Consider the following 27,643-nt stretch of genomic DNA (forward strand, 5'->3'; position numbering starts at 1 on the left):
GATGAAACAAGGCAGAAGTACAGTTCAAGGGAAATCCAAATACGTTGTAGCAAGGCAGAAGGCTGGTCAGAGTTACCGGGGTCGAAGAGTAGTCAGGAGTCGTAATGGCAGAAAGCAGGTCTGGTTTTCCTGGGGCAGAAGAGTATGCAAGAATCAGGCAGGTCCGGGGGTCACAAAACAAGGGTGAGCCAGAAGCGCGAGCACACAGGTTCCGGGTGTGAGCCTTGCAGACGATCTGACAAAGGAGAGCTGAAAGACAGGACTTTAAATACTGGGAGAGGTTAGTGGGTAATGCAGCGCAGCTGGCAGAGTAATTAGAGCCGAGCAGAGCAGGGACAGGTGGAGCTAGTTAGGCTGAGTAGAGAGAGAGAGATGAGCAGAGTGGAAGATAGTGGAAACACATTAAGGTGGTAACCCGGTGGAGTGAGAGGGCTCATGACAGATACATTGATATTATCTCTACGTTAGCTTTTCTCCCTCCATCTCTTCAACAGAGCCACACTATAAACTGTCAACAGCGTCAGATTAGCCAGCTGTCCAGCCTGCATTTTCAATACAGACAACATCACCCCAACATCCCCCCAACCCTCAGTGTCTTCCCATCCCTGTCCATTCCAGCCCCAAGTCCCCTGGGGTGCCCAGCCCCAAGTCCCCTGGGGTGCACAGCCTCAAGTCCCCTGGGGTGCCCAGCCCCAAGTCCCCTGGGGTACCCAGCCTCAAGTCCCCTGGGGTGCCCAGCCCCAAGTCCCCTGGGGTGCCCAGCCTCAAGTCCCTTGGCGTGCACAGCCTCAAAACTGCTATGTGCTTTGCATAGGAATGGGCCATCACACAAAAGCTACAAGCACAGCAATAAGCATTCAGCACAGTCAAGCAATTACAAAATAATAAAAACCACAGCACAGCACCTCAAAACTCCAACAGGCCTCTTTATAGACTCCAAACTAGCATAAATCAATGGAGGAGAAAGTCTACTTTACCACAGAAAAAGTGTAATACGTAGCCTGGCACCCTGCACCTAATATGGGGAATTTTAATTTGACAGATTAACTTTTGTTTGGCCTATTTTACATAGATGTATTTTCTTCTCCTGAATATCCACTTTAACTGTCACAGTTCCCTCAGCCAGAACCCAGAAGCAGACCAGGACAAGGAGAGTTGAACGAAAGTGAGGGTTTATTCAGATAACAAAAAGGTGCAGAATAATCCAGGGACAGAGCGGGCGGCGTGGGTGAGTAGTTGGGGGTGCAGTACTTGGTCCAGTGATGGCTCGGCAGCCGCCGACCATCAGGCAGAGGTGGGGTGAAGGTTCCGGACGTGTGACTGCAGGTGGAACAAAAACGGAGGTAAGGACACAAAAACTCGACAAAGTACAAAACAACCAAAACTCACGCTAGCACTCAAAACTGATACGCAGATACACCTACTGTTCATGGCTAACGATCCGGCAGGAACTGGATGTTGGGCCAGAGCCTAAGAAAGGTGCTGATTAGGCCCAGGTGTGCAGATTGCTAATGGGAAGCAGGTGCGGAAACCAGAGCGCTCCCGGAGCGTTCCCGAACCCTCGGGAAACTGGAGATTACGACCAGGACCCGACTCAGACAGCCGGGATCGTTACAGTACCCCCCTCCGACCAACGCCACCGGGCGGACTCCCCGGAGCGCCAGGATGGAGGCGGTAAAAGTCCCTGATGAGATCCGCATCTAGGACCTGTCGCCGTGGAATCCAACTCCTCTCTTCAGGACCATACCCCTCCCAGTCCACGAGATACTGGAAACCCCGGCCCCGCCGTCTGGAATCCATAATGCGACGCACCGTGTAGGCAGGACCACCTCCGATCATCCGAGGAGGAGGAGGAGGAGGCGGAGGAGGCAACAGAGGACTGAGGAAGACAGGCTTGAGGCAGGAGACATGAAAGGTGGGATGGACTCTGAGCGTCCTCGGTAGTTTGAGTCGCACTGCCACTGGATTGATCACCTTCTCCACCACAAACGGACCAATAAACTTCGGTAACAACTTCCTAGACTCAGTCCGTAACGGAAGATCCCGTGTGGCCAACCAAACCCTATCTCCGATGGTATAGGTGGGAGCGGGGGTCGGCGACGATTCGCCTGGAGCTGATACCGGTCCGAACCTCTAAGGAGTGCCTTTCTGGCCCGATGCCAGGTCCGGTGGCAACGACGAATATGGGCCTGAACAGAAGGCACAGAGAGCTCCTTCTCCTGAGAAGGGAACAGGGGAGGTTGGTAGCCATACAGGCACTGGAAGGGAGACATCCCAGTGGCAGATGTAGGGAGAGTATTGTGGGCATACTCAACCCAAGGCAACTGAGAGGCCCAGGAGGTGGGGTTGGAAGAGACCAGACAGCGTAGCGTGGATTCCATCTTCTGGTTGGCTCTCTCCGCCTGACCATTGGATTGGGGGTGAAAACCAGATGTGAGACTGACTGTAGCTCCAATGGCCAAACAGAAGGACTTCCAGACAGCAGAGGTAAACTGAGGGCCACGGTCGGAAACGATATCACTGGGCAAACCGTGGACCCTGAACACCTCCCTGACCAGGATCTCGGACGTCTCCGAGGCAGAGGGAAGCTTGGCAATAGGCACAAAGTGGGCGAACTTGCTGAACCTGTCCACGATAGTCAGAACGACCGTGTTCCCCTCAGAAGCGGGCAACCCCGTGACGAAGTCCAGGGCCAGATGCGACCATGGACGCCCGGGAATAGGAAGGGGGGTGAAGTAGTCCAGAGCTGGGCCGATTGGTACTCTTATTCTGCGCACACACTGGACAGGCAGCCACAAAACCCCGAGTATCCTCGGCCATGGCAGGCCACCAAAACGTCTGCGAAGAAACGCCATTGTCCGAGCCACGCCAGGGTGACAAGCCATCTTACTGGCGTGGGACCATTTGAGAACAGCAGGACGAACCGACTCAGGCACAAACAACCGACCGGGTGGACCGTTACCGGGACCGGGCTGAGTCCGAAGGGCCGCCAGCACCTCCTCCTCAATCCTCCACATAACTGCTCCCACGACGCAGTTCCGGGGGAGAATTGTCTCGGTCTTGGACCCACTCTCCTCCGTCTTGGAGAACATCCGGGACAAGGCGTCCGCCTTGCCGTTCTTAGATCCAGGTCGGAACGTCAGGACAAACTTGAATCGTCCGAAAAACAACGCCCACCTGGCCTGACGGGAGTTGAGACGTTTAGCCGATTGCACGTAAGCAAGATTCTTGTGGTCAGTCCAGACAATAAACGGTTGCTCCGCCCCCTCCAACCAGTGGCGCCACTCCTCCAAGGCAAGTTTCACCGCGAGAAGCTCCCGGTTACCCACATCGTAATTCCTCTCCGCAGGCGAAAGGCGACGAGAGTAATAGGCGCAGGGATGGAGTTTACTGTCCGTGGAGCATCGCTGCGACAGGATGGCGCCAACTCCCACATCAGACGCGTCCACTTCAACGACGAACTGACGGGCCGTGTCCGGTTGAGAGAGAATCGGTGCGTTGGTGAATCGCCTCTTCAAATCCAGAAACGCTCGATCCGCCTCCGGATTCCACTTGAAGGTCCTGATGCTGGAAGTCAAGGCAGTTAATGGAGCGGCCACACGGCTGTAATCCCGGATGAATCTGCGGTAGAAATTCGCAAACCCCAAAAATCTCTGGAGTTGCAATCTCGTACCGGGCTGGGCCCATTCCAGAACCGCTCTAACCTTCTCCTGATCCATCCTAATCTCACCCCTGGAGATGATGTACCCGAGAAAGGATGTAGTGTGGGCGTGAAACTCGCACTTCTCGGCCTTCACGAACAGGCGATTCTCCAACAATCGCTGCAGAACCTGCCGGACATGCTGGACGTGGTCGGAAGGTTCCTTCGAGAAGATCAGAATGTCATCCAGGTAAACAAACACGAAGAGACCGATCATATCTCTCAGGACGTCGTTCACCATACTCTGGAATACCGCTGGAGCATTGGTCAGTCCAAACGGCATCACCTGATACTCGAAGTGACCCATCGGTGTATTGAAACCCGTCAACCACTCGTCCCCCTCTCTGATCCGGACCAGGTGATACGCATTGCGTAGGTCTAGCTTGGTGAACACCGTAGCACCCTGTAAGAGTCGAAGGCAGAACTCATCAAGGGCAGGGGATACTTGTTCTTGACCGTGATGTCATTCAACCCCCCGATAATCAATACACGGTCGAAGAGAGCCATCCTTCTTTCCCACAAAGAAGAATCCTGCCCCCCAGGGGTGATGACGAGGGACGAACGAGACCAGCAGCTAGGGACTCCTTGATGTAGGTCTCCAACGCCTCACGTTCAGGTCGGGAGATACTGTATAACCTTCCCTTGGGGTAGACAGCTCCAGGAACCAGGTTGATGGCACAATCATATGGTCGGTGGGGAGGAAGTGACAGAGCCTTCTGCTTACTGAAAACTTCCCCCAAATCGTGATATGTCTCGGGAACCAGGGACAAATCTGGGGTTTAGCCTCAATCACCTGACTGGGAACCGAATGGGGGCAGGCAGTCTTGAGACAGTTAGCATGACAATCAAGGCTCCAACTTCGTTACCTTGCCCGTCACCCAATCGAACGTGGGATTGTGTTCCTTCAGCCAGGGGTATCCAAGGACCAGAGGAACATGGGAAGACGGCAGAATGAAAAATGAAATCATCTCAGAATGATTCCCCGACAACCGCATCTTAACCGGTTCAGTCCTCATCGTGATACGTGCCAGACTACTGCCGTTCAGAGTGGTCGCTTCAATGGCTTCCGGCAATTGCTCCTTGGAAAGCCCCAGCTGTTCCACCAACTCGGCATCAAGAAAGCTTCCATCGGCACCTGAATCGATAAAAGCGTTAAGCGCTAAGCTCTGATTCCTGTTCACAAGGGTAGCCGGGAAGCGGGGGTCTGACAGAGGTACTGAGAGGTTGAAACTGGCTCGCTAAAAGTCCTCCCAACTTTAGCGAGCCGGGCAGTTTGACGACCGCCGGGAACAAGTGGAGATGTAATGTCCCGCGACCACAGTAGAGGCAGCAGTTGGTCTTACGTCTATGTTGACGCTCCTCCTTGGTTAACCCGTGCCGCCCCACTTGCATGGGTTCAGAATCGGGAGAGAGGTCCTCTCCACTAATCCTTAGTGGTGGAGAATGATCGACGTGTTCTGGTCCACCACCCGACCCGACTGGGAACTGAGAAGCTGATCGATTGGACGGACCCCATTGCTTCTCCCTCCTTCGCTCTCGGACTCGATTATCCACCCGAATAGACAAGGCTACCAAGCTGTCCAGGTCACTAGGCTCCGGATAGGAGATCAACTCATCCTTGAGCTGCTCCGACAGGCCCTGGTAAAAGGCCGCTTGCAAAGACTCCTCGTTCCACCCACTCTCCACAGCCAACGTCTTGAACTCGATCACGAAGTCGGCCACGCGGCGAGTTCCTTGGTGAAGAGAAAACAGACGCCTAGCTGCGTCCCTCCCTCGGACGGAATGGTCGAAGAGCTTCCTCATCTCGGCCGTGAACCCCTGGTATGAAGCCATGCAGGGATCCTGTCGTTCCCAAACGGCTGAAGCCCACTCCAGCGCTCGACCACGCAGCAACTCAATCAAAAAGGCTATCCTAGCCTTGTCAGTGGCATAAGAGTAGGGCTGTAGATCGAACACTAATCCACACTGCATAAGGAAGGAACGGCATCTTCCCAGCTCCCCTCATATTTCTCCGGCGTCGGAACCTTGGGCTCACGGAGGGACACAACTTCAGAAGCGGCAGGCGAGATGGGTGAAACCGGTAGTGGGTCCTCCACCGGACACTGGCGTTGGTTCTGGACCTCCATCAGGCCGGTAGAAAGGTTCCGAACTGACACCGCGATCTCCTGTAGTACCGTGCTATGATGGCCCAACATCTTCTCCTGCTGGGTAATGGCATGGCGAACGGAGTCCAGGTCCGCTGGGTTCATAATTGGCCGGATCGTTCTGTCACAGTTCCCTCAGCCAGAACCCAGAAGCAGACCAGGACAAGGAGAGTTGAACGAAAGTGAGGGTTTATTCAGATAACAAAAAGGTGCAGAATAATCCAGGGACAGAGCGGGCGGCGTGGGTGAGTAGTTGGGGGTGCAGTACTTGGTCCAGTGATGGCTCGGCAGCCGCCGACCATCAGGCAGAGGTGGGGTGAAGGTTCCGGACGTGTGACTGCAGGTGGAACAAAAACGGAGGTAAGGACACAAAAACTTCGACAAAGTACAAAACAACCAAAACTCACGCTAGCACTCAAAACTGATACGCAGATACACCTACTGTTCATGGCTAACGATCCGGCAGGAACTGGATGTTGGGCCAGAGCCTAAGAAAGGTGCTGATTAGGCCCAGGTGTGCAGATAGCTAATGGGAAGCAGGTGCGGAAACCAGAGCGCTCCCCGGAGCGTTCCCGAACCCTCGGGAAACTGGAGATTACGACCAGGACCCGACTCAGACAGCCGGGATCGTTACATTAACTCTATTAACATAATGTGGGCTACAAATAGGTGATATGCGCTATGCATTTTAAAACTGTAATCTTGTCCTCTTGAACTATGCATGCTATATAGAAGGCTGTATGAATAACTCCTTTACCAATAGCAGTGTAGGGTGTCAGAACAATTATAGCCAAATGCAATGAAACTTCAGACTCTCTGTATACCAAGTGTGATAATTATTCTGAATGGCATTAGAAATAAAAACATTTGAATCACATCCTAAATTAAAACACACAGATTTAATGCAAACTTAAGAGCATGCAATTCAATCAGCCATTCAGTTGGAGGTCGCAGCAATGGCTACATAAGCAAATCACAAACCTCATTTTAGCTGAAAAACACACCAGTTACTATTACATAAGAGGAGATCTCTCACACTAACTGGTACACTAAACCCAAAACACATAAACTACATGACCATCTCAAACATCTCATTCCAAAATCATGGACATTAATATGGAGTTGGTCCCCCCTCTGCTGCTATAACAGCCTCCACTCTTCTTGGAAGGCTTCCCACTAGATGTTGGAACATTGCTGCGGGGCCTTTCTTCCAATCAACCACAAGAGCATTAGTGAGGTCGGGCACTGATGTTGGGCGATTAGGCCTGGCTCGCAGTCGGCGTTCCAATTCATCCCAAAGGTGTTCGATGGGGTTGAGGTCAGGGTTCTGTTCAGGCCAGTCAAGTTCTTCCACACCGATCTCGACAAACCATTTCTGCATGGACCTCGCTTTGTGCACGGGGGCATTGTCATGCTGAAACAGGAAAGGGCCTTCCCCAAGCTGTTGCCACAAAGTTGGAAGCACAGAATCGTCTAGAATGTCATTGTATGCTGTAGCGTTAAGATTTCCCTTTACTGGAAAAAACAGCCCCTGACCATTATTCCTCCTCCACCAAACATTACAGTTGGCACTATGCATTGGGGAAGGTAGCGTTCTCCTGGCATCCACCAAACCCAGATTCGTCCGTCGGACTGCCAGATGGTGAAGCGTGATTCATCACTCCAGAGAACGCATTTCCACTGCTCCAGAGTCCAATGGCGGCGAGCTTTACACCACTCCAGCCGACGCTTGGCATTGCGCATGGTGATCTTAAGCTTGTGTGCTGCTGCTCGGCCATGGAAACCCATTTCATGAAGCTACCGACGAACAGTTATTGTGTTGACGTTGCTTCCAGAGGCAGTTTGGAACTCGGTAGAGAGTGTTGCAACCGAGGACACATTTTTACGCGCTACGGGCTTCAGCACTCGGCAGTCCCGTTTTGTGAGCTTGTGTGGCCTACTACTTCGTGGCTGAGTCATTTCTGCTCCTAGATGTTTCCACTTCACAATAACAACACTTACAGTTCACCGGAGCAAATAAAATAAAATAGTATTTGTCACATGCGCCGAATACAACAGGTATTACCGTGAAATGCTTACTTACAAGCCCTTAACCAATAGTGCAGTTCAAGAAATAAAAAAATAAAATAGGAAGTAACACAATAAATAACAATAATGAGGCTATATACAGGGGATACCGGTACCAAGTCAATGTACGGGGGTACAGGTTAATCGAGGTAATTTGTACATGTAAGTAGGGGTAAAGTGACTATGCATAGATAATAAACAGCGGGGGGGGGGGTCAATATAAATAATAATCCGGGTGGCCCTTTGATTAATTGTTCAGCAGTCTTATGGCTTGGGGGTAGAAGCTGTTAAGGAGCCTTTGGGACCTAGATTTGGCGCTCCGGTACCGCTTGCCGTGCGGCAGCAGAGAGAACAGTCTATGACTTGGGTGACTGGAGTCTTAGACAATTTTTTGGGCTTTCCTCTGACACCGCCTAGTAAATAGGTCCTGGATGGCTGGGCCGTACGCACTACCCTCTGTAGCGCCTTACGGTCGGATGCCGAGCTGTTACCATACCAGGCGGTGATGCAAATGGTCAGGATGCTCTCGATGGTGCAGCTGTATAACTTTTTGAGGATCTGGGGACCCATGCCAAATCTTGCAGAAATTTGACGAACTGACTTGTTGGAAAAGTGGCATCCTATGAAGGTGCCACTTTGAAAGTTACTGAGCTCTTCAGTAAGGCCATTCTACTGCCAACATTTGTCTATGGAGATTGCATGGCTGTGTGCTCAATTTTATACTCCTGTCAGCAACGGGTGTGGCTGAAATAGCTGAATCCACTCATTTGAAGGGGTGTCCACAAGCTTTGTATATATAGTGTACTTACAATTACACCAGAGCATAAAACATCAGCTTTACTCTAGTGGGTTGAGGGTGCTATTCGGAACGGTGTCTTTGCTCGATTTAACAAGGAGGCCATCAAATATTTAGCAGATTGCTAACACAACCGAAAGGCTAGGCGAAGGGAGGCAAGGGCGTATGTGTGTGTGTGGTGTGTGTGTGTGTGCGTGTGTGGTGTGTGTGTGCGTGTCAGAGAAAAAGCCCACCCAGAGCCCCAAATAGGAGCTGTCAGAGTTATGGTGGGGTAATGAGAGAGACACGCTGGACCCATCTTTATACCTCTTCACAGGCCCTCGGCTCACACACAGCATGCAGGCTGGTTACAAACAGGCTGGTTACATACAGAATGGTTACATACAGGCTGGTTACAGCAGGGTACATACAGGCTGGTATGAGTCCTCAGTCTGCTCACAGTCACTAATTAAACCATATAGACCAGATAGACTGCATGGAGAGAAGGGAGTCAGCACACACATATGCAGACACACGCACGCACGCTCGCACACACACACACACTTATATATACATATACAGTGGGGAGAACAAGTATTTGATACACTGCCGATTTTGCAGGTTTTCCTACTTACAAAGCATGTAGAGGTCTGTAATTTGTATCATAGGTACACTTCAACTGTGAGAGACGGAATCTAAAACAAAAATACAGAAAATCACATTGTATGATTTTTAAGTAATTCATTTGCATTTTATTGCATGACATAAGTATTTGATCACCTACCAACCAGTAAGAATTCCGGCTCTCACAGACCTGTTAGTTTTTCTTTAAGAAGTCCTCCTGTTCTCCACTCATTACCTGTATTAACTGCACCTGTTTGAACTCGTTACCTGTAAAAAAGACACCTGTCCACACACTCAATCAAACAGACTCCAACCTCTCCACAATGGCCAAGACCAGAGAGCTGTGTAAGGACATCAGGGATAAAATTGTAGACCTGCACAAGGCTGGGATGGGCTACAGGACAATAGGCAAGCAGCTTGGTGAGAAGGCAACAACTGTTGGCGCAATTATTAGAAAATGGAAGAAGTTCAAGATGACGGTCAATCACCCTCGGTCTGGGGCTCCATGCAAGATCTCACCTCGTGGGGCATTAATGATCATGAGGAAGGTGAGGGATCAGCCCAGAACTACACGGCAGGACCTGGTCAATGACCTGAAGAGAGCTGGGACCACAGTCTCAAAGAAAACCATTAGTAACACACTACGCCGTCATGGATTAAAATCCTGCAGTGCACGCAAGGTCCCCCTGCTCAAGCCAGCGCATGTCCAGGCCCGTCTGAAGTTTGCCAATGACCATCTGGATGATCCAGAGGAGGAATGGGAGAAGGTCATGTGGTCTGATGAGACAAAAATATAGCTTTTTGGTCTAAACTCCATTCACGGTGTTTGGAGGAAGAAGAAGGATGAGTACAACCCCAAGAACACCATCCCAACCGTGAAGCATGGAGGTGGAAACATCATTCTTTGGGGATGCTTTTCTGCAAAGGGGACAGGACGACTGCACCGTATTTAGGGGAGGATGGATGGGGCCATGTATCGCGAGATCTTGGCCAACAACCTCCTTCCATCAGTAAGAGCATTGAAGATGGGTCATGGCTGGGTCTTCCAGCATAACAACGACCCGAAACACACAGCCAGGGCAACTAAGGAGTGGCTCCGTAAGAAGCATCTCAAGGTCCTGTAGTGGCCTAGCCAGTCTCCAGACCTGAACCCAATAGAAAATCTTTGGAGGGAGCTGAAAGTCCGTATTGCCCAGCGACAGCCCCGAAACCTGAAGGATCTGGAGGAGGTCTGTATGGAGGAGTGGGCCCTGCTGCGGTGTGTGCAAACCTGGTCAAGACCTACAGGAATCGTATGATCTCTGTAATTGCAAACAAAGGTTTCTGTACCAAATATTAAGTTCTGCTTTTCTGATGTATCAAATACTTATGTCATGCAATAAAATGCAAATTAATTACTTAAAAATCATACAATGTGATTTTCTGGATTTTACAGACCTCTACATGCTTTGTAAGTAGGAAAACCTGCAAAATCGGCAGTGTATCAAATACTTGTTCTCCCCACTGTATATATGTAAACACACACACACACATATTCCACTCCACTTTCCACAGCAAAACACACCTCTCACTATCGACTAGCTTCCATCTCGGATTGCCCATTCTGCATTCAGCATACACACTACATCTCAGCCCACCTCCCCTCCCTGTCTTCACAGTGCTTTCCTCAATGAGGGGAATTATTTCAGCATGCCCTCATTTTCTTCTTGTTCTGTTTTCCTCATCTCTAATGGACAATTATATCAGGCTACACGCGGAGGCCATCTTGTTTCACTGACCTGATTGGCTGCCCAAACAGCTTGGATCTATAAGCACTTTAAGGTTACATTTCCATGGATTACAAGGTCCATGAAAGATGATTGTGTGGAAAATAAAAGACTGGGATTGCTTCTTGTTTGAGTCGTTTCAAAGATGGACAAGCCTCTATGTTAGCCTCAGAGACTGAGTTATTAGGGGAGATGGAGAGTGCTCAGAGCGCTTAGACTATTCCAGACTACTCTACAGTCACGGCATCTGTGTGTGTGTACCACTTCTGCTCGCACTATGTTCAAAGCATGGTTTTAGCAGCGCTATCTGTCTGCAGATGCATATCAGTATGGCCAACAGACTGATGTGTTCATATATTAGAGCCAACAGTGTGTCTGCGTATCTCTCTCTCTCTCTCTCTCTGTGTGTGCGTGTGTGTGTGGTGTATGTGTGTGTGGTGTATGTGTGTGTGTGTGGTGTATGTGTGTGTGGGGTGTATGTGTGTGTGTGGTGTATGTGTGTGTGTGTGTATGGGTGCTAAGGGCAGCGTAGAACCAGCTTCATGCAGTGCCCTGAACACTCTCCTGCTATAATGAACACTCCTACTGTATATTATCCTTCCTCTTCTCTCCTGGGTCCTGTTTATCATGTTTTTCATACCTCCCACAGTTTGTGCTTTTAAATCACAAAGCGAGAGCTGAGGGGGAGAGAGAGAGAAGAGAGAGAGCTGAGAGGGAGAGAGAGCGAGAGAGAGCAGAAAGAAAGAGAGAGAGAGAGAGAGAGAGAGAAGAGAGAGGGAGAGAGAGCGAAGAGAGAGGGAGAGAGAGAGAGATACAAAGAGAGTGAGTAAGAGAGAGCGAGAGAGAGAGTGATGCTGAGAGACAGCTTGGCAGGACGTCTCATTTATTTGGCCACTTAGAAGGAGGAAGATTGTGGGAATTAGAGGTAGCCAACGTCTCCTCCTCTGTTCAAAGGGGCTTTGTAAATCCTACCTACCAGGGGAAGTGTGTGTGTGTGTGTGTGCGTGTGTGCGTGCGTGAGTGCATGCGTGTGTGCCAGCGTGTGTGAAGAAACCCCCTACAAACAACCAGAGCAACATAACTCCTCCAAAAACAACGGGGCACCTACGCTCCAATTACTCTCGGATGGGAGGTAAATACAGTAGAGAGATTTCAGACATATAGAGTACAGTATATCTGTCCACACCAATAGGATTTACTCTGTGGGTATCTCAATACTAATACAGATGGCCTGTGTTGTTATCTCAACCATTGCATTTCTGTCTGTTAAGAGAAACTGATAGAGGAGCTTTAGACATCTTTGTTTGTTAAGAGAAACTGATAGAGGAGCTTCAGACATCTCTGTCTGTTAAGAGAAACGGATAAGAGGAGCTTTAGACATCTTTGTTTGTTAAGAGAAACTGATAGAGGAGCTTTAGACATCTCTGTGTCTGTATCTCCATCTTTAGTTCAAGGCCAGATCCCTTTCTTTTAATATGGTAATAAAAGGATATAGCAGAAACATAGACTGAGATTGAAGAGGAAAGAGATGCTGTATAATTAGTGGGGGGATGATGGAGAGATAGAGAAAGATGTGTGTTTAAGGTGTGTGAATTGAACACACTGCTATCCACCCTACTCTTATGTTTAAAATCCATATTCATTCACTGTTGATCTGAACCATGTTTCTGAATAGTTGTTTTGACAGGTTTCGTCATGACTCAACACTATGTTGTCAGACTAACTCTGTGGGTGTAAGAAGAGCTGGGGTTTTTTCAGTTCTATTCAGAGAGTGGAACAGTGTGACTCCACAGCCGTTCTCAGCACAGTTCATAATCACAGCGTCTGTATTGATAAGAGGGACCTTGCCTGGGGTTGGATCTGATCTAAGGGCAGTTTAAATAGGAGCAAAATGCTGGAGGTAGAAGTTGCCCTTCACCACTGATATAGGATCAGATAATGCTACCCTGAACCATAACCTTCGTCATTAGTGGAATGCAGACATATCTGATCCAGTATCAGTTGTTAGAAGCACGTTTTAATGACTCAATGTTCCTCAAAGTCATTGGTTTCCTTGGCCAAGTAGCAGGGGAAAGCAAAGTACAGTAGAAACGAAAACATACAAACACACACACACACACTGCTCTCATATCTATTTATTGATCGATCAGATGTGCGTCAATCAATCTTATCTCCGCTCCACACATTCTCGCTCACACCTCCAGAGGGACCCACTATAGCGCTGTGCTGGGAGGGCTGAGCACGCCATATAATCATTAGAGACTTTGAGCACATATTATACTTGATTTGTGTGTGTGTTTGAGTGTCTGTGCGTGTGTGTGTGTGTGTTTGTGTGTGTGTGTGTGTGTGTGTGTGTGTGTGTGTGTGTGTGTGTGTGTGTGTGTGTGTGTGTGTGTGTGTGTGTGTGTGTGTGTGTGTGTGTGTGTGTGTGTGTGTGTGTGTGTGTGTGTGTGTGTGTGTGTGTGTGTGTGTGTGTGTGTGTGTGTGTGTGTGTGTGTGTGTGTGTGTGTGTGTGTGAGAGAGAGAGAGAGAGAGAGATAAGAATATAAGAAAATTAAGTTGCCCTACAGTAGCTCACTTCAAACTACAACTACTATATACTTGTTTTGGGCAACACAGACACATTTCTTCTTCTACCAAGCCTTGCTTTACAAACAGTAGCCTGGAAAATAAAACGTGGTTTTACATCTTCATAGAATGATACTGTACATCACTCATCATCTCTAGTACAGCAGCCCTCACCGTCTCAGCAGATTAGGAATGAATGATAATGCCTCTCTATCATGCTTCTCTGAAGGAGAATTACAGTGCACCATGATCTGCAAAATGCATGAAACACAATCAATACCATATGCCACACAAAGCGGTTTCAAAGAAGAGAGCTATGAAATTGGCTGTGTGCTGTTACATTTTACATTTTAGTCATTTAGCAGACGCTCTTATCCAGAGCGACTTACAGTCAGTGCATACATTATATTTTTTTCATACCCCTTGTGGGAATCGAACCCACAACCCTGGCATTGCAAACACCATGCTCTATCAACTGAGCTACATCCACTATCGGCATATCTATTTATTGTGGCCATTGAGATGTTAGCTATTAAAATCAGATCCAATAATAATATCAGAGGATTAGAAATACAGGGCTTAAAAACAAAGGTGTCATTGTACGCAGATTATTCATGTTTTCTTTTAGATACTAGAATCCCTCCACAGCCTCATAGAGGATCTAGATACATTTTCTAACCTCTCTGGATTAAAACCAAATTATGACAAATGTACTATATTATGTATTGGATCACAAAAAAATACATTTTTTACATTACCATGTAGTTTACCAATAAAATGGTCTGATGGTGATGTGGATATACTCGGAATACATATCCCAAAGGAAATAAATGATCTCACTTCAATAAATTTTAATAGAAAGTTAGCAAAAATAGATAAGATCTTACTACCATGGAAAGGAAAATACCTGTCAATTTGTGGAAAAATCACCCTGATTAACTCTTTAGTATTATCCCAGTTTACCTATTTGCTTATGGTCTTGCCTACACCTAGCAAACCGTTTTTTAAATTATATGAGAAAAAAATATTCAATTTTATTTGGAACGGCAAGCCAGACAAAATTAAAAGAGCATATTTATATAATGAATATGAATTCGGAGGACAGAAATTATTAAATATTAAAGCATTAGACCTATCACTAAAATCTTCAGTCATCCAAAAGTTATACTTAAATCCGAACTGGTTCTCAAGCAAATTAGTAAGATTGTCTCACCCACTGTTCAAGAAAGGCCTTTTTCCCTTTATTCAGATTACAACCAGTAATTTGAAAAGGAAATAATCTCCCAAATGTCACTATTTCTAAAACAAGCCATAGAAAGTTGGTTGCAATTTCAATTTAATCCTCCAGAAATGACAGAACAAATAATGCAACAAATATTGTGGTTAAATTCAAATATACTAATTGACAAAAAAACTTTATTTTTTGACAGAATGTTTAAAAAAGGTATAATCTTCGTAAATGATATCATCGGTAGGACTGGTGGAGTTATGTCGCACATGCAGCTAACAAAAACATATGGAAATGTCTGCTCTACCCAAAATTACAACCAAATAATTGCAGCCTTACCGCAAAAGTGGAAGAGGAAAGTTGAAGGGGGAGAAAGTAAGGAACTTGTCTGTCGGCCTTGCATTAAAGAACATAATTGGTTAAGGAAAACTGTGATAAATAAAAAAGTATATCAGTTTCACTTAAGGACCAAAGGATTGACAGCCGTCCCATATAGATTGCAAAATAGTTGGGAAGAGATCTTTGACGTACCGATCCCATGGCATAGTGTTTATGAACTGACACGCAAAAACGACACCGGATTCAAAAATTAGAATCTTTCAATTTAAATTATTATATACAATTCTTGCTACCAATAGAATGTTATTTATATGGGGGATACAATCTTCCCAGCTCTGCAGATTTTGCTGTGAAGAGACAGAATCATTAGATCATTTGTTTTGGTTCTGTCCATTTGTAGCTTGTTTTTGGACACAGGTCCAGGAATGGCTAAAGGATTGCAATATTTACCTGGAACTAACCTTGCAGATAGCATTACTGGGTGATCTGAAAAGTCATAGTCAATCAATCAATAATATAATAATACTTTTAGCAAAAATGTTTATTTTTAATTCACAATCTGTAGAAGCAATGAGAATAGAAAGGTTCAGAACTTTTGTAAAACATCACAGTACGGTTGAAATATATATGGCAAATAGAAATCCTATATGGATGGTGTTAAGAGATAGATGGGAGGTATTGAATAGAGTTGAAGGATGGGACTAATAACAAATAACAACAAATAATAACAAAGATAGCTAATAATGTAAGCATACTGTGTCCATAATAAGTATATAGGTTGTATGTTGGGAGCTTTTGGGAAAGAGCACAGTTAGAAAGATATGGCATTTAGAAGCAAACCGGATGGACATCATGAAAATGATCGGAGAGGTTGAGAGTAGAAGAAGTTCAGGAGCAAAAATATATATATATATATATATATATATATATATATATATATATATATATATATATATATATAATAGAATTATTGTAAAATTAACTCTGTCCATAAGGTGTAGATAGTAAGTATAGACCGGAAGTAGAGGCCTGGGCGTTGTTGTTCACTAATTTACTCCAAGTAGGGAAAGGATGGTGGGGTTGAAATGTAATAAAGGGGAATATATATATAAAAAAAAATTTAAAACATGGGGGATTGGAAGTGATGCAGACAATTACATTGATAGAAGATACAATATATCTGAAATATTAAGCTGATCCATCCCCCCCCAAAAAAATAAAATAAAAAATAATAATAATAATAATAATAATAATAAAAAAACGCCATGCTCTATCAACTGAGCAACATCCTGTTACAATAAAGATAATGCTCTGATGTCTTCTTATGTACCTACTGCATCTAAAATAGATCAATTCCCATAGAGCCTGTGTGATTTCATCTACTGCGAGTCTTCAGTCACGTTGAAGCGGTAAAATATGAAAGACAATGATTTATTCCCAAGTCTGGGCCTGAGGTACAACACAAATCTAATTCCCAAACCGGGAACAGCCGGCCGTTCAGAATAAATCCAGTGATATTGATTCCGCAGCAAACCAAATCTGGTTCTTTCAAGGTTCCCGGGACTTTTCATTGGGTTGTGGGAATGGTGATGGACATTACAAAAGAAAGACCTTAAAATACAAAATGTTATAAGTTTAGGGCCAGGCATTTTTCTCTGGTCATGTGGTCAGAGAGAAATCCTGGCCCTAGTTTTAGTGTTCACAGGATTTCATTTTTACTTAGCAGACACTCTTATCCAGAACAACTTACAGGAGCAATGATGGTTAAGTGCCTTGCTCAAGGGCACAATGACAGATTTTTCAACTAGTCAGCTCTGGGATTCAAACCAACAACCTTTCGGTTACTGGCCCAATGCGCGTAACCGTTAGGCTAACTGCCACCCATTTCAGTTCTTGGGAACACTCCTTTGTTATTTCCTTACCTCGGCAGACGTTCCCGTTATCCGTCTCGAACCCAGCTTTGCAGGTGCAGCTCCCGATAGGAACCATCCACTCCCCATCTCCATTGCAGTACAACTTTATGGGCACGTCCACCTCCTCAGAATTCGGGATGCAGACCCCTCTAGCGATGACCAGGGAGGTGCTCTCCGCCCCCGTCATGGTCTCTGGGAAGATGGCGAAGTTCTGCACCACACTGGGACACTTCTTATAAAACACCCTGACCGAGAGCAATGACATGCAGGCGCCATAGTCCTGAAATGCCAGGTAGAACCCGTTCTTCGACAGTGGGCCAAAGCTCCGAACCTCCGTGTTGACCTTCATCAATCGTCCACCGAAGTCCACCTGGGAGAAGCTCTCGTCGGCCGCGATGGTGTCCACCTTTAGGTAAGGGGCTTCCATCCAGAAGGCAGTTCCCTTGGTGGCGATGACCGAGTCCGTCTCATAGTAGTAGAGGTTGAAGGTCTCCTTACAGGAGCCGGGAACGTTGGGGATGGAGCTGCAGTCACGCACGGTGAAGCGCATCTCCACGTAGATCCTCTGAGCTCCACGTCGGTCGATGAAGGTGGTGAGGAGCCAGTTGTTCTGGCTGGGCTCAAACACGTTGCACACCTGATAGGTCCGGATGGTGTTGAGGTTCTCGTCGTAGCCGCTCACCTCCTCCCACTGTGAGACAGAGTAGAGACCAGAGACAGGGGTATTTGGTTAGAAATATACAGTATCTTGAAAAGTCCCAAAAACAGTAACCAAGTGTGTTTGACACTCCAATGCCAAGAGAGAAGGACACTCAGCTAGTATCACCTCAAATGTTTATGTTAACACATTTCTTAAACCATATTTTATATTTTAATTCACAGTTTCCTGCCTTGCAAAAAGTATGAAAAAGTAGCATTAAGTTTATATATGAGCAAGGAAACTATCAGGGCATTTGAAGACAGCTGAAGAGAAATTAACTCTGAATTTTGAAGACAAACTTGTGGCAAGGATATGTCAACTGACTTCCTGAAATGACAGTTCCCTGTCTTCCAGTTATGTCTAAAACAGCATTAGATAGAGAGATCTGGTTTCTACCGAAAAAAAAACAGTTTTGAAAAAAAACTATCCTTTCTATGGACACTTAATTTGGACTCAACTGACCTCCTGAAATGATAGTTCCCCATCTACCAACACATACTGTACAGTATACAGTATTAGTACAGGTAATAACAGAATGGAGTGATTTAATATTTTACAGATCTCCTCAGTTCTGATCATTTTGAGCACCAATGATCAGAACAAAGAATTTGAAGAGACTTAAAGAGACGTTGAAGAAACAAAAAGAGGAAGGTTAATATCCAGGTCTGCTCACTCCATACCCCCAACCACAGCCACTTCCACATTCTTGCATTGTCTGCCTGGTATGGCATGCCCGTTGGTGGTTAGTCACCTTTAAAAGGTTCCATACACACGATACAGCTTTCATACTAGAACATATTCTGTAGTAGACAGAGTGATAGTAGTAATCGAGACAGTGGTAGACAATGGAGATGTCGGAGGACATTTATGCCAACATGGACATTGTTCTAGAGAACATGTTTCGTAATAAAAGGGCAACAAGTAGAGATGAGGTTATCTATGATGATATCATCAACTCCCACAAGTAGTATGCCACCTCAAAGAGAACACCAGGATCTAACCCCTCAGGTTCGGAGAGCTTGGGGTTGAGATCCTTCAGAGCTGCTGCAGTGTGTCTGGGGCTGCTGTGTGTTCTTCTACTGGCTGGGATCATTGGTCTGGGTTTTTATCACAAGACAGTCGTCGTTGGGTTTGAAGATTATAAAGCTTCCAAAAACAACCTGACAATAGAGAAAGAAGAGTTACAGACCCGTTACAACACTGTGGCTAAAGAGAGAGATGAGCTACAGACTAGCAACAAGAAACTGACAACAGAGAGAGATCAGCTACAGAACAACTACAACGCCATGAAAGGTGAAAGAGACGGGGCACTGAGCAACTACAACAACTACCTTAGCTATTTTAGAAAAGAGGGATGTCCTTGTTAATTCCCACACATACAGTACTACAGATCCAAACTTTCAGGAGATCCACAGCTGATTAATGACCTTGCCTCAGAAGCCCAAAGCCTATAACCAAAGAGAGTATACTAAGAGGTCCAGGAACTGCTTCTCTAATAGAAATCCTAGATCACACTTGTAGGTGATGTCAGGGTGATGTTAGCTAGCTAAGCTCATGCGCATAAACGCATCATCAGGTTTAAAGGTCGTGTCGCGTCGGACTGCACGTGTCCTCCCATTGACTTCCCAAACCGCTGGTCTGTTTGGTCTGCTTTGCAGGCATCCCGGAGAAGTATTTGTTGCGCTTTTTTAGGTTGCTTGTTTTTTGTTAATTAGTTGTTGCAATCTGATTGATTTATCTTGACTATTGATTGATGTATCTTGTCAATTGTTGTCTTTGTCACATAATGAAAAATGTCAATATGTTGGACATGAAACATTTACACAAATCTGGTTGTAAAAGCCCTATGTCACATCTAGAATATTACAACAGGTATGCCTAGTACGCAACAGACTCAACTGACTTCCTGAAATGACAGTTCCCTGTCTACCAGTGGCTATGTCTAAAACAGCTGCTGATAGACAGGTAAAATGATAACACACATATAGGAATCTGGTTGCTGTCTTATTTTCAGACCTAATAAGCAGCCAATCACATACATATTTTTGCTATGTATGTGTGTGGCATGCTCATTGGTGGTAAGACACCTATACAACGTTCCGTACACACAACACAGCATTCATGCTAGAACATATTCTGTAGCAGGTAGTAGCATTTGAGACAGTGGTAGATTATGAAGATGTCAGAGGACAAATATGCCAATATAGGCCGGGAAAGCAAAGATGAGAATATCTATGAAGATGCCATATTCTCTCAAGACTCAAGAGACAAGACCAAGGAGGATGCCACCTCTAAGGGGCAGATCTGATAACACAGGTAGGAGACCCTCCAGAGCTGCTGCAGTGTGTCTGGGGCTGCTGTGTGTTCTCCTACTGGCTGGGATTGTAGGCCTGGGTCTCCACCACAAGAACGTCATCAGTGGGTTTGAGGATTGTAAAGCCAGCAACCTGACTAAAGGAAGGGAAGTCACAGCAAACTGGCTAAGATGAAAGACCAGTTACAGACCAGCTTCAGCACCATGACCATGGAGAGAGACCAGTTACAGACCAGCTTCAGCACCATGACCATGGAGAGAGACCAGTTACAGACCGGCTACAACAACCTGACTGAAGAGAGAGACCTGTTAAAGAGGGAGAGAGACTTCAGAATAGATTTTCTGCCTTAAAACAAACTGGGCCTGAAGGCTGGATGCGGTTTCAGTCTAGTTGGTATTACATCTCCTCTGAGATCAAATCCTGGGATGAGAGCAGACAACACTGTATTGAGAAAGGAGCAGATCTGATTATCATAAACAGCAAAGAAGAGCAGACATTTCTCACTATACTGAACAAGAGGGTCTGGATTGGCCTGACTGACAAAGACAGCGAGGGGACCTGGAAATGGGTGGATGGTACCCCACTGACCACAGCCTACTGGTTGGGAAAAAAACCTGATAATGGTGGTGGGGATCCAGCATATGGGGAGGAGGATTGTGCTGAGTACTCTACTGAGTTTATATGGAATTACTTTTCATGTGCCGCTCATTGTAACTGGGTCTGTGAGATAGTCATTTAACAGTGTTATATTAATGCATGTGTATGTAGCAGATGTGGTCCCTGAATTACGCTTGCGGGATGACTTTTTGATATGAGCAATCATTTAGACATTTGATAAGAAAGCTTAAAAAAAATATGCAGAAATGTAAAGACTGTTCCTTTCTATTTGTGTTCACAAACTGGTGGTTAGGCGGGCGCCGACTTCTTGAAAAGTCAGTTCCCCCTCTACCAGTGGTTATGTCTAACACAGCATCAGATAAAGATATAGCAATGTAGTACTGTCAGCTCAGGACATCCTGAGCCTGCGAGGGCCTTTACTTCAAATGTAGCAAGTATTTGGAGAGATATTGTGCAAAACGTGAGAAATACCTATAGCCATATCAGAGGGCGTGGAAATGTTAGCATACATCACTCCATGTTCATGTGTATTGCTATTGTGATGCATGTAATGGATCTTACTCCGTCTGTCTGTGTGGGATTTATCTTGTTTAGATTTATTTAATTTTATTAGATTGCATGCTTGTGTTGTTAATTTTTAGTTACCTGATTAATTTACTTAATTAATTTAGATTAATTTAGACTATTGATTGTTGTATCTTGTAAATTGGTGTCTTTGTTGCCTGATGAAAAATGCGAATAACAATGTCATGAAATAATAACACATCTGGGGCTCTATTTTCGGCTGGCGTTAAGCCAGCGTAATTGTCAAACGCAAGCTTGTTTGAAATTTCGACCTGTTAAAGCCGGCGCTCTTCTATCTTCGAACCGTAGCGCCAGGATTGGTAATTTACCTATCTTATATGAGCTTGCTTGTGCTGAGGTGGGATGGGTGGCAATATCTGAGGTGTCCTTAAAAATGTGAGCCAAATTGCCAATTTCAATTAGCGCTGGTGGGGATATTTAAGACCAACCGAAAGCTGGTCTTAGTGGTAGAAATGGTTGGTTATGGCATGGATTTTGACAACGGAAGCGTAGCCTATCCAGCCATGACGCACAGTGCCCATATCCACATGGAACAAGAGAGCTGTGCTTTTTGTGCCCGTAAACCTCGTATTTTAAAACATAAAAAACTAATGTTTTTTTTCTTCCCATTTCGTTTAATTTGATTAAAAACCAAGCATAGCCTCCCCTCCTCTCAATGAAGGATGTTTTTTTTTGTCATGCCCAATGCATTCGCCAAGTAGTCAAGACTATGGATAAAGAGTTTGGCTAATGAGACCGCTTTGAAATAAATATTTTTAGGTGGTAGATCAGCTTTAATATTGCAGATAGATTGTGGCTTCTATCAATGTAATTGTCCGCATCATTTCCAAATCCACCATATATATTTTTATGTAAATATATATATTCTTTTAAATATTGTTTTTGTTGTTGATATATTTTCCTTCTTTATTATTTCCCCCTAACCCTACCACCCCTCCCCTAATTGGAATAAACTCATTAAATATATTTTCCTTCATTATTATTTTCCCCTAACCCTACCACCCCTCCCCTAATTGGAATAAACTCATTAAATATATTTTCCTTCTTTATTATTTTCCCCTAACCCTACCACCCCTCCCCTAATTGGAATAAACTCATTAAATATATTTTCCTTCTTTATTATTTTCCCCTAACCCTACCACCCCTCCCCTAATTGGAGTAAACAAATGAACAACAATACTTAGGCTTCAATTTCCAGCTTATACATACATTTAATGGACAGTATATTTTACATTAGTTATCGTTTGTTTGTTTTTAGTCCCAGCCTTTAGCTACCCTTGAAATAAATCTTAATCATCAAAGTCTTAGCAAAATATCAAGTTTGGCAGCAGAACAGTGAGGACATCCCCTTTTTATCTATGTAGTCTATTACATTATTTTAGCCAGCTCCTGTTATTATTTTGGATGTGCGTAAAAAACCCTCATGTAGGCTACTGTATATGCCCATCATTGAAAGGTAGATTACATAATCCAGTGACGCGTATTTCGAAAGATTTTAAGTTATATTACTGCAACAATTGCTTTTTTTCTGTTTCGCTTGATTACAAAACAAGCCCTTAGTAGGCTACCCTTACCCTACTATAATGAAAGCTGGTTCAACAGCAATGCATCTGGTGTCTTCCTTATCCTTATAATGGTCTACTCCTGAGGCTTTTGCCGACATGCTTTTGCATTATTCACAAATCACATAGGCCTACCTGCAGTGCATATTCCATTCTGCTTTTATCCATCCCCATTTCCAAAGAGCGCCTTTCGTCCGATTACCAAATACTCGCTCCTCCATACCTAGGCAATTAAAAATGTTCTGTATAATGCCATATCAACAGTAGGCCTAGGCTATATCTTGCTTATTTAGAACATGCCTCACACATACAATACAATTTGTGGGAGCCTATTATATTTTATTTAAGAAGAAGTTTGATGCGTAAATGCCTATACTTGTTGAAGACAATTACAACAATGTTGACTGGCAACACTCCAAGCATATATTTTTTACGGTTGCTATAACTCCTTACTGTAGCCTATGCTATTTAATAAACTGTAGTATCAATCCACAATGGACTAGGACAAGAATATTCCGTGCCCCCAGTCGAATTGTAGTTGATGACAATGCAAAGCGGTCCTCTGTAGCTCAATTGGTAGAGCACAGCGCTTGTAACGCCAGGGTAGTGGGTTCGATCCCCGGGACCACCCATACGTAAAAATGTATGCACACATGACTGTAAGTTGCTTTGGATAAAAGCGTCTGGTAAATGGCATATTATTATTATTACAAAGAGCGTCAATAACCTACAGAACTTGAGACAAATGCATGCAGTATTAAGCCATGGAACGCCTTGATTGGCCAGTGGGTGGCCAAGCCCTCGTCACACCTATACTTTGTTCACTCATCAAAACCCAGCCCTTTTGTGCCACCGGCAGCTATTGCGATCATAATAATGGTTGTGAAAATAGAACAAATATTCCTGACACACCCCGGACCTATAGCGCTACCGCCAGAGCTTAGATTTACCATTGCGTTTGATTTGTCAAAATACACTGCTCCAAAAAATAAAGGGAACACTTAAACAACACAATGTAACTCCAAGTCAATCACACTTCTGTGAAATCAAACTGTCCACTTAGGAAGCAACACTGATTGACAATAAATGTCACATGCTGTTGTGCAAATGGAATAGACAACAGGTGGAAATTATAGGCAATTAGCAAGACACCCCCAATAAAGGACTGGTTTTGCAGGTGGTGACCACAGACCACTTCTCAGTTCCTATGCTTCCTGGCTGATGTTTTGGTCACTTTTGAATGCTGGCGGTGCTTTCACTCTAGTGGTAGCATGAGACGGAGTCTACAACCCACACAAGTGGCTCAGGTAGTGCAGCTCATCCAGGATGGCACATCAATGCGAGCTGTGGCAAGAAGGTTTGCTGTGTCTGTCAGCGTAGTGTCCAGAGCATGGAGGCGCTACCAGGAGACAGGCCAGTACATCAGGAGACGTGGAGGAGGCCGTAGGAGGGCAACAACCCAGCAGCAGGACTGCTACCTCCGCCTTTGTGCAAGGAGGAGCAGGAGGAGCACTGCCAGAGCCCTGCAAAATGACCTCCAGCAGGCCACAAATGTGCATGTGTCTGCTCAAACGGTCAGAAACAGACTCCATGAGGGTGGTATGAGGGCCCGACGTCCACAGGTGGGGGTTGTTCTTACAGCCCAACACCGTGCAGGACGTTTGGCATTTGCCAGAGAACACCAAGATTGGCAAATTCGCCACTGGCGCCCTGTGCTCTTCACAGATGAAAGCAGGTTCACACTGAGCACATGTGACAGACATGACAGTCTGGAGACGCCGTGGAGAACGTTCTGCTGCCTGCAACATCCTCCAGCATGACCGGTTTGGCGGTGGGTCAGTCATGGTGTGGGGTGGCATTTCTTTGGGAGGCCGCACAGCCCTCCATGTGCTCGCCAGAGGTAGCCTGACTGCCATTAGGTACCGAGATGAGATCCTCAGACCCCTTGTGAGACCATATGCTGGTGCGGTTGGCCCTGGGTTCCTCCTAATGCAAGACAATGCTAGACCTCATGTGGCTGGAATGTGTCAGCAGTTCCTGCAAGAGGAAGGCATTGATGCTATGGACTGCCCCGCCCATTCCCCAGACCTGAATCCAATTGAGCACATCTGGGACATCATGTCTCGCTCCATCCACCAAAGCCACGTTGCACCACAGACGGTCCAGGAGTTGGCGGATGCTTTAGTCCAGGTCTGGGAGGAGATCCCTCAGGAGACCATCCGCCACCTCATCAGGAGCATGCCCAGGCGTTGTAGGGAGGTCATACAGGCACGTGGAGGCCACATACACTACTGAGCCTCATTTTGACTTGTTTTAAGGACATTACATCAAAGTTGGATCAGCCTGTAGTGTGGTTTTCCACTTTAATTTTGAGGGTGACTCCAAATCCAGACCTCCATGGGTTGATACATTTGATTTCCATTGATCATTTTTCTGTGATTTTGTTGTCAGCACATTCAACTATGTAAAGAAAAAAGTATTTAATAAGATTATTTCATTCATTCAGATCTAGGATGTGTTATTTTAGTGTTCCCTTTATTTTTTTGAGCAGTGTATAAACACCTCTACAGTTTAACAATATGTAGGCCTAGTACTTCTCATTAAATCTTCAGTTCCAGAGTGAAGTGATACAGTATTTAGGGGTCTGCTGCTCACATTTATAAAAATGCTCCATGGAAGTTGAAGAGACTTTCAAAAGAGACAAATGCAAAGGTGCAAGTGTCATTTCCTGCTGGTCTTCTAGTCACTTCATCTCACTTCACACAAACCACAGCAAGCTATTAGTGGCAGACTTTCTGGGGCTATGCATTCACTAGCCAATCATACACAATGATTTGTATTGTCTTCCTCGAATGGTAGCTTCCTGTCCATTGGTTGTTACAGTCACATATATAAAATGTTGGACTCAGCTTTCTTACAACATACACCAAACATTGCTAGAACATCTGGTAGCAGTAATTGAGACAGTGGTAGATCACGGAGATGTCTGAGAATATCTATGCCAATATTGCCAGCATTTTAGAAGGTGACTCAGAGATGATGATATCAATGAAGATACTGTCGTCTCCCAAGACTCAAGAGACAAGACTGAAGAGGATGTCACCTCTAAGGGCAGACCAGGCGCTAACCCATCAGTTTACGATAGCTCAGGTAGGCAACCCTCTAGAGATGCTGCAGTGTGTTGGGGGTTGCTGTGTGTTCTCTTACTGGCTGGGATCGTAGGCCTAGATTTCTACCGCAACCGAGTCATGAATAGTTATGAAGCCAACTTAACAAAAGAGAAGAACTAACTAGGGACCAGCAACAAAACAACAACCTGACCAAAGAGAGAGACCAGCCACAGACCAACTACAACACCATGACTAACGAGAGAGACCAGTTACATACCAGCTACAACACCATGACTAAAGAGAGGGACCAGTTACAGACCAGCTACAACACCATTACTAAAGAGAGGGACCAGTTACAGACCAGCTACAACACCATGACTAAAGAGAGGGACCAGTTACAGACCAGCTTCAACACCATTACAAAAGAGAGAGACCAGTTACAGACCAGCTACAACACCATGACTAAAGAGAGGGACCAGTTACAGACCAGCTACAACACCATGACTAAAGAGAGGGACCAGCTACAGACCAGCTACAACACCATTACTAAAGAGAGAGATCAGTTACAGACCAGCTACAACACCATGACTAAAGAGACAGACCAGCTACAGACCAGCTACAACACCATGACTAAAGAGAGGGACCAGCTACAACACCATGACTAAAGAGAGGGACCAGTTACAGACCAGCTACAACACCATTACTAAAGAGAGAGACCAGTTACAGACCATCTACAACACCATGACTAAAGACAGGTACCAGTTACAGACCAGCTACAACACCATTACTAAAGAGAGAGACCAGTTACAGACCATCTACAACACCATGACTAAAGAGAGGGACCAGTTACAGACCAGCTACAACACCATTACTAAAGAGAGAGACCAGTTACAGACCAGCTACAACACCATGACTAAAGAGAGGGACCAGCTACAGACCAGCTAAAACACCATGACTAAAGAGAGAGACCAGCTACTGTCACGATTCTCTAAAGCAGAACCCAGAAGCAGACCAGGACAAGGTGAGTAGACAGAAGGGGAGTATTTATTTAACGACTCAAATGTGGAAACAGGATAATTCAGGAGATGGAGCGGGCAGCGGAGGTGAGTTTGTGGAAGTGAATAGGCAGATCCAATGATGTTACAGAACCCACCGAAGACCAGGCAAGGGTGGAGTGAATGTTCCGGGAGAATAACTGTACACGGCAAGCAAAAAGTACAAAACCACAAAACTAACTCTAGAAAACCTGAGGCTGATACGCTGACACAACATACTGTTCATGGCTAACAATCCGGCAGAGAATGGATGTCAGGTCAGAGCTTATGAAGTGAAGAGGTGGTGATCAGGACCAGGTGTGCAGATAGCTGATGAGTTGCAGGTGCGGGTAATCGAGAGATCTCCCGCCTAGCTTCGTCGCCCGGCAACCAGACAGGGTGCGTTCAGGAACCCTCAGGAAACAGACTCCAAGACAGAAAACAGGCAACTCAGGCAGAAACAGACTCAGGAAGCGGGATTCATGACAGCTACAACACCCTGACCAAGGAGAGATATCAGTTGGAAGGGACAGAGACAGGCTTCAGGAGTTCAAAAGAGCTTGTCTATCCTAGAAAGTTCTATGCAGTTTCAGTC

At 45.5% G+C, this 27,643-nt stretch overlaps 1 protein-coding gene across 3 annotated transcripts in view; it reads right to left on the minus strand.

Annotated features, from left to right (window-relative positions):
- LOC121580862 (ephrin type-B receptor 1) overlaps nt 1–27,643 on the minus strand; it is a 345,283-nt gene that overhangs the window by 175,664 nt on the left and 141,976 nt on the right. For all 3 annotated transcript variants that reach the window (XM_041895973.2, XM_041895971.1, XM_041895970.1), the window contains exon 3: nt 17,134–17,815. In XM_041895973.2, the coding sequence (XP_041751907.1) occupies nt 17,134–17,815 (682 nt within the window). The remainder of the gene's footprint in view (nt 1–17,133; nt 17,816–27,643) is intronic.

This window comes from Coregonus clupeaformis, chromosome 14, assembly GCF_020615455.1.
Source record: "Coregonus clupeaformis isolate EN_2021a chromosome 14, ASM2061545v1, whole genome shotgun sequence".
In the NCBI taxonomy this organism is placed as follows: Eukaryota; Metazoa; Chordata; class Actinopteri; order Salmoniformes; family Salmonidae; genus Coregonus; species Coregonus clupeaformis.